This window comes from Phaethon lepturus, unplaced genomic scaffold (assembly GCF_000687285.1).
Source record: "Phaethon lepturus isolate BGI_N335 unplaced genomic scaffold, ASM68728v1 scaffold25286, whole genome shotgun sequence".
Lineage (NCBI taxonomy): Eukaryota > Metazoa > Chordata > Aves > Phaethontiformes > Phaethontidae > Phaethon > Phaethon lepturus.
Window position 1 is genome coordinate 23,040 of NW_010547277.1, and position 8,361 is coordinate 31,400.

General features: G+C 58.4%; 1 protein-coding gene across 1 annotated transcript in view; it reads right to left on the bottom strand.

The window, feature by feature from the left end:
- Positions 1 to 8,361, bottom strand: part of LOC104622724 (cadherin EGF LAG seven-pass G-type receptor 3-like) — a gene marked incomplete at its 5' end in the record, with an annotated part of 31,985 nt that overhangs the window by 20,153 nt on the left and 3,471 nt on the right. The window contains 1 exon segment of the mRNA XM_010289595.1: positions 738 to 1,370. Coding sequence (XP_010287897.1) covers positions 738 to 1,370 — 633 coding nt within the window.

Below are 8,361 nucleotides of genomic sequence, written 5' to 3' on the forward strand. Positions count from 1 at the left end.
CCACTGGCCAGCCCAGGGATTCCCCCCATGGCTAGGATCAGATCTGCCTGGATCAGGTCGTGCCTCGTGGGGCAGGTAGGCCCAGCTTCCCCTTCTGTTTTGGGTGAGCAGCAGCTCACCCATCACACATGGGGCCAGCATGGGCTCCACACCCCTGCCAGTCCAGCTGAAGACTGGCACAGGCTGAAACCAGCACTTCCGATGGTCCCAGAGCCCGTCACGCCCCCATGGCTAGGATCAGATCTGCCTGGATCAGGTCGTGCCTCGTGGGGCAGGTAGGCCCAGCTTCCCCTTCTGTTTTGGGTGAGCAGCAGCTCACCCATCACACATGGGGCCAGCATGGGCTCCACACCCCTGCCAGTCCAGCTGAAGACTGGCACAGGCTGAAACCAGCACTTCCGATGGTCCCAGAGCCCGTCACGCCACTGGCATGGGGCAGGGTCGATGAGCATCCTGTGCCCCAGCCTGGTCCTCCTGCTCTGTGAAAAAGGCTGGGAGGTGGTGGCCAGGGTCCCCAAAAGTCCTCCATGCCACCTCCCTACAAGACAGATCTCTATGGCAACATGAGCCCTGCACATCCAGTGCCATGGAAACACGGAGAGCCGGGAGCAGAGCCAGACCAAAGAGGGGCTCTGCCACCCACCGCCCTGCTGGGAAGAGCACCCCACCACAGTGATGGCAATGCCAAAGGGTCCGCTCACCCACCACCCCCGCAGCCCCCAGCTCCAGGCACTCACCGCTGAAGTGCTGGCGACAAATGCATGTATATCCCCCCTCCTTGCGGGTGCAGATGCCACCATTCAGGCAGGGGTTGGAGTAGCAGAGGTTGATCTCCGTTTCGCAGTAGTCCCCAGTGAAGCCCTGCGGGCAGCGGCATCGCAGGCCAGTGATGGGGTGGATGGGTCGAAAGAGGGTAGAGGGGGAGGCAATGAAGGGGGCTGAGCTGTCGAACTTGAGGACGGAGATGCACTTCATGTAGTTCTGGCAGGGCTCCCGCAGGCAGACATTGTCATCAAAAGGCAGCACCTCCAGCATGGAGGCACCCGTCAGTGCCATGCGTTTCATGTACAGCTGCTCCTGCAGCTCCTCCGAGCTGAAGTAGCGCCCGCCCCGTGGCGCCAGGGCCGAGAAGCTGACATTGAGCACTGTGCCGCCCACATCCGTGTCATTCTGGATGTTGAAGATGAAGATGTCCTCCTTGGGTGTTGCAAGCACAGTGGCCACCCCTTCCAGGAAGGTGGACAGCAGCGGGGAGAGGAAGCGCTCCTGCCACATGTTCTCCAGACGTACCGTGATGCTGTTGGCCAGCATGTCCTCCGTGATGATGATCACCCGCAGGACACACTGGGCCGTCACGCTGTGGATCCCGTCTGTGGGAGGGAACAGCGCCACGCTGCAGGTCTCATCCTGCTGCTTTGGAGGGTCTCCTCCCTCCCATGCCTGCACCTCAGCACAGCCCCAAAAAGGGTCAAATCCTTGGCTAAAGAAGCTTGGAGCCACAGTTCACGGGGCTAGCAGGGTGCCACCTGGGCTGGAGGAATTGTGGTCAGTGTGGCTGCACCTTCTCCCTCCCATCAGGCTCTCCACTGAGATAACCCTCAGGTTTCCTCTCTGTCTGGGATTTCGGCAGCAAACTGAGCTCTCAGGAGCAAAGATGCTGGCGAGAATCAGGCAGAAGGAAGTCCCAGCAGGAGGTTGGGCAAACACAGGAGCCGATGCCAGGGCCCAGGGTGTTTTGCCTCCCCACTGCGCCCTGTCTGCCTCCCCCACACTGCCTTTCCCTGCGCTCTCCTCCTGCTGTTTCCTTCCTCTCTCCTCTAGGGTCTCCAAGGCTTTTGTGCCAGTCTCCCTGCTTCCCCTCTTCTCACCATCTGCTCTGCATCTCTTCCTCCCTTGGCCCATCTCCGGTTTGTTTAATTCTCTTTAATCTTTATTTTCCTTGGAAACAAACTCCCTCCCCTTGGGACCCTGCACCACGCGAGCGATCTCCCAGACATGAACACGAGAGCGTGCACGCACACTCGGAGCATGCCTGCCTACCCTCTGCCAGGACCTTGGCCATTAGCAGCATCTCAGCCCCACGTTAGGCACACTCAGATGCCAGCAGCCCAGGCTGCAGGGGCACAGGCAGCGCAGCACCAGCCCGGACAGACGATGGCGCAGCTCCCACCACAGCACCTACACAATTTGGGCCCCCTGCCTCACCCCACCTACCCAGCTCCCAGAAATCCAAAAAGTTCTGCTGCCTTGGAAGGACATACCCTGTAGCAAATTAGGAAATACTGGCCAGACAGACAGATGTGACCATATTCTTAATTCCTCCAGCAAACACTGCAACAAGCGCAGGCCGGCACACAGCAGTGTGCCAGCGGGACACAGACTGAAATCACCCCAGCTGGGGACCTGCTGGGCAGCAAGCCCCGTCCCTTGCTCAGATAAAACCCCCACTGGTCCCTTCTAGAGCACGACTGCCCCAGCCCATTCCCCGGCCTCACCACTTTACACCGCCCAAATGCAAACTGCCTCGCCCTTTGCTGGGGCTGCTGCTCTTCCCCCTCTCTGCCCAGGCAGAAGTTCAGGCAGTGGTTTTATTTTTCAGTCATTACCTCTCCTTTTCACATGACCCCAGTCAGTAGCTTTGCCAGAAGAAAACCCACAAAACAGCATCACCGCCACACGCTGCTGATGTCCCCCTCGCTCAGGGCACCTCAGGCACCTTTGCCAGCAGCTTTGGCTGGGGCATCCAGGGAGGAGAAGCCTGTCTGCTGCTCTAGGACACCTCCTCTCTCCCAGTCCCCCTGGACCCTCTGCCCCCAGCACAGGCTCTGGCAGGCAGAGCCGGCCTTCGGTACAGCGAGGCAAGGACTGTGCCAGCTCCCTGTGCCAACCTCTGTGCCTCCAGAAACACTTGATGAGGCTCGTCAAGAGCCTCACTATTCCTGGTGAAATGGGGCGATCTGTCTTCCAGTCCATTGCCAGCACCCCAATGCTAATGACCCACAGGCATCAGCAGCACATGGGTGTTGCCTTGCTGTTCTCATCTCCCACCTCACATGCACCAGATAGCCCCAAACCCCCATGTTTCCTTGGAAACCTGGCTTTCTCTCTTCATCCTGAGACAATATTTACATCAGCACATCTCAGTGGTGACTCCCAGGACTATCCCTAGGTACCAAACCTTGCTGTAACATCCCCTACACGAGTGACAAACGCAAGCCACCCCCTTCCCCTGGGGACACCCCATTCGGCTGCCTGTGCCTCCCCGTAGGCAAGGCCACCCGAACAACGGGCAAGAAGTTTTCCGGGACGCTCCCCTTTCCCTGACTGCCATGCTGACCCCGGCTGGCAAATCAGCTCTGCAGAGCCAGCCTCGTGCATCCTCCCCCGGGCATCCATGTCAGGTTCAGCACTCTGGGCCCCAATTTAAACGCTGACATGGGAGATGGGCTTGTGAAAAGGTAGGCAGGGGAGTAGATCTCGGCTCACGGGAAGAACAGCTAAAGCAAAGATACCCCCAGCACCACCGAGGGCAGCCCCCAGCCCTCACCCATCCCCCAGGACACGCTGGCGTGGGCAAATCAGGTGCCCAGGGCTGGGCTGCTCATGCTCTGCCCCTTCGCCTCGCAGCCGGAAAGCTGAACGATGAGCCCTTGGCAGCTCTGGCTGCTCACAGCCCCGGGGCCAGCCGTGTGGGTTATAACCCAGCACACTGGCGTGACCACCCTATCAGAAGGACCCTGCACCAAAGGTGCCACAGTCCGGTCTAGCCTGTGGAAGCCCCGGAGGGACCACAGCGTGTTACTGGTGTGAACACAGGAAAGCTGCTTGTTTACTCACACACTGTAATCTCTGCCCCTCTCTCAGCCTGGGTATGGTTCAGCACAGGGAGGAGAGCCACAATCTTCCAGGTGACCCTGTCCTCAGCTGTGCGAAGGTGCAGCACAGCCCTGTGCTGCCATGCGTCCCCTGCCCACACTTCCAAGCACGGGAAGGGCACATCTCCTGCACGCAGATGCAGCCTGGGTGGCCGCTCAAATGAGTGCTGCTACCAGGACACACAGGACAGACTAACAGACCAGACCATTGCCACCAGGCGGCCCTGGCCAGCCCACGCCAAGGCCACATGAGGAACAAGCCTGGCAAACCCAGCCAGACCCTGCTCAGCACTGCTTCATCTCCTGCAGCCCAGTGCAAGGTGGCATGAGGGGCAGCAGGCTTCCCCAGCCAGCCCCAGCCCCGATGAGGACCAGGGGTGTAAATGTCAGCCCCCCCTCCCCTGCCCATGCCCCAGCTCCAAGCCTGATGTGCATACCTGCCTTCACTGTTCCTCTCTTCCCACAGCTGCTGTGCTGCAAAGCCTTTTGATTTCCCTCAGCCCCGTTTGAAGTTTGCAGTGCAGGAGGATTAATAGATTGAAATATCTCCCTTTTTTCCCCTCTTTCTCTTCTACTCTTCAGAAGGTGAAAGCTTTCTGATGACCCTGCAAATTCCCGCACAAGCACCAGCCTGCGTGCCGGGGCTGGTGCTCTGGAGATAAGGCTCTGCCGGGCTGGGGAAGCAGCGGTGCCAGTACAGTCACCCTGGAGCTAATCTGCTGGGGGAAGGAGGGTCGCTCCTCTCTGAAATCAAACTGCTCCCACCCCATATGGAAGCAGGGCCACAAACCACTCCGCTGTGTGACACCCTGCCGTCTCTGACATCGAGGGCAGCACGAGCAGCAGTTACCAAATAGCTCCATCCAGCGCCTGGCTGGACATGCCAGGGGATTTAGACTTGCCTGGGCTCAGTAGAAGGAACTGGCATCATCACCTGCCTCCCCCAAGGCACCTTCTCTCTGCAAGAGGCTCACAGGCTGCCGAGACCACCCAGCCCTGGGGAGGCAGGAGCGAGGGGAAAGCCTCGCTTAGCCGCACTTGGCATAAGACGCTCCCCAAGCCACCGGCAGCCTGTCATCCCTTCCTGAGGGACCACCTGGTGAGGCAGCACCCCAGGATCCCACCAATTTGACACCAGCTCCCTTCTCAGCGCGAAGCTGCACCGTGTCCCCGCTCCCTCTCCTCTCCCTTTGTCCCTTCCTCGCAGTTTGCCTCTCTGGCCAAGGCAAGTATGAGCTTGGTTCTAGCCCTGCCTCCTGCTCTCCTCTCTCTGGCTCACGGTTCACCCAGAAGCAGCCTCAAGGCTCGAGGCACAGCTCTGGCTCTCCCTGAGGGCTGCTCAGTGCCCGGCAATAGGCAGGCAGACGTCTGCCTGATTTATGGCTGTTATTAGGCCTCAGCTGATGTGATGCTGAGTCCTGGGGCAGGCTGAAGGCCAGCAATGCCTCCCAGGAGCAAAAAAGACGTGGCTGGGGGAAAAGGCAGGCTGCAGGGTGCCCAACGCCTTTGGCGTTGCCAGCCCACAGCACGAACTCCCAAGTGCCCCCTTCATGCTTCCCCGCAGCAATGCGGGGCCAGCCCTGGTCCCACAGCCCTCCCAAGTAAGCTGCCCCATAACATGCCATCCCACCTCAGCATCACACCCAGGGCAGCCTCTCCCGCAGCTCTGTGCAAGGGGAAGCAGATGGTTAAGAGAATGACCTGCTGCAAATGTGGGGGAAGAAGAAAGCCCAAAGCTGGCTGGAGGCACTGACCCCCCTGGGAAGCATTTTAATCGCGAATGCTCAGCCTTTCTGATTAAATCCTGTGGCTGGAGAGCTGGTGCCTGGTGAATATTCATGCAGCAGAGTGAGAAGCCCTGGAAACATGCCTACAGGGAAAGGAGGAGGGAGAAGGGACATGCGGGGCTCTAACCCCCGTGCTGGGCAGCACCGGGTCATCGTGTTTGGACTTCCAAGATCGACAATTACCAGCTTCAAAAGCAGCAAAGCTACAGAAATAAGAACTCCAGTCGGAGAGCGGGATGGGCAGCAGGCTCCTCCTGGGGGGCTGTGCTGTCAGCCTGGGAATGGAGCTCCAGACCCACGCTGGAAATTCCTCGGGGAGAGCAGGGCTGCCAACTGCTACCCAACGTAGGCTGCCCTATGGTCCCCCCATGCTGCCAGAGGCTCTCCGATCGCCAGGCAGCACCCCAGCCCGCTGTGCAGCATGAGGCATGGGCTCCAGGCAAGCTCCCACCCCAAGAGCCTTGGGGCCACTGGCAGGGCTTCCCCTTGCCTACAGCAAACATTTTGGCCTTCAGCCTCCTATGGAGCTCCAGGGATCAGGAACAAGGCAGCTCAGCTCGAACAGCCTCCCTGAGCCAGGAGGGGGATGCACCCCTGTCCTTCACTCAAGGGGACCAGGAGCTCAGAAAAGGGCTCTAGTGCATAGCTGCCTGTCCTCTTCTAAGCGGCAGAGCCGGGGTCTGAGAAAGTGAAAGCCACCGCTCTGACTGCAACACCCCGAGTGGCCACCCCAGAGACAGCAAGGACAGACAGGGGTAGCTTTCACATTTGCAGCTGAGGCACAGTAAAATGCCTCCAAGATGGACAAGCCAGGAAAGGGGGAGATAGATATGGGTAAGGTGAATGTTCTATACCACTTCTGAAACACTCTGGCAGACTTCTCAAGATTTTGATGTCCCTTTGACAGACTAAGAGATCTTGGAAGTAAATCAGACTCCCCTCACACAGTGCAGAGTATGAATATCACTCTCCCAGCAGCTCTAAAGATAGGGACTAAAATATAATAACCAAGAAGACTCAAAAATCATTCCCTAACCAGGAACGGAAATCCGTAAGTCTCCTACCCCTATTTCATGGTCAGCACCTCCAGCTGTGACGGACCTAAGAGGAGAGGAAACTCTTGAGATTGGGCTCCTCAAAAGAGGAGAGGCATTCAAGTTGTGAAAGGCCAGGGCAGCCCTGGGACCCTTCTCCATCTTGAAAAGATGGCTCTGATGTGTTCAGACATAGGAGTCAGGACAAATGTGCTCTAGGAGGGTCTTCCCTGCCAGGCTGGGATTTTAGGTGAGACATGTTGGACAAATGGGTCCCCTCTCCAGGGCACGCTCCTGGGCTGCAGGCCGAGGGGAGCTGTGCACAAAGAGCTCGAGGGGAACAGGGGCAACACAGCAACCACAGCTGAGTGCGGCTGAGCCTCCACCCTTGCCACCAGCCCAGCAGCCTGGCCCAGTGAAAGCAGTCTGGAATGGTTTGAAGTTAACACCACGTCAGTCTCCTGCAACGCCCCGATCTCACACAGTGCTGCTGGCCACGGACACAGCCCCACCACCCCACTGTCCTGCATCCTCAGCAGCCGAGAGCCATTTTTAGCAGTCATAGGTGCCCACACGTCGGCTAAGAGCAGGGGTCAGTTTTGAGGCTGTCAATCTCTCTGGAAAGGCACTGGTTTGTGATGGCCCAAGCCTTCCCTGCCTTCTACAAGGGGCTGAGCTGAGAACACACACAGCTCACAGGCAGGCAGAAGGGCTCCTTGCCCTGTGATTTAGGGGGATCCAGCCTCCCTCAAAGGGACCATAAAACTCACAGGCAGGCAGGGAAGCCGCTCCCTGCTGGGATGCTGACCCTCAGGGCACCCACCTTGGTGCTATTGTTGCCTTCCAGCAGGAGGAAGGTGCTCCAGCGCTGCGCTGCACCGGGGCAAACAATGCAGCCAGGTCTGAATGTCCTGGCCGTCAGCTCTGCAAACCCACCCGCCCACTCTCCCCCTGCACACAGCGACCGGGCTGCCAGCTGGGCGGGAGGGAGTTCGAACAATAAAGAAGGAAAAAATCAAACCAGAGCTCCACAGCTAATATCAAAGCCAACAAAAGGCCCATTTTCCAGTGTCTCGCTTCCTTCCCCGGTACAGCTCTTCCCCTTCCATCGTCTCCCCTCCTTCGCGAGCAGACCTCTCCCAGTCTCCCTTCCCGCTGGAAGATGATGACACTCTACTTGCAAGTGCCCCCTCGCCGCGAGGCAGCTCGATGCAGGACTTCGGGACACAATTGTCTCCTGCCTTTGTGCAGGGTTAAGTGTGCAAGGAGGCTGGGATTGCATAAACACACTCGGCAAAAGCTGGAAAGGTCAAAACAACCCCCCATCTCCAGTGATGAGCACGTGTGTGCTTGCACCCGCTCTCAGCCAGCCCCGCGGTTACGATTAACCCCCAAAGAGCCCCAATCCACCGACGGGCTGGCCATGCAGGATTGCCTCGTACAGGTCTCCTCTTAAAACCCTCACTCCATCTTTTGAAAGAAATTCTCCCATCAGTGAATAAGCCAGATAGAGAGAGGGTGAAAAGGGAGGACAGCTGGTAGTCAAGAGTCAGAAGAGCATCATGATTTAATGTACAGCTCCCCAGGCACTCTTGGTAATTCGGCGCTTGGCCCCTCCAAAGGAGTTCTTGCCCTCCCTCCCCCAGAGCCACTCCTCGGTTCAGC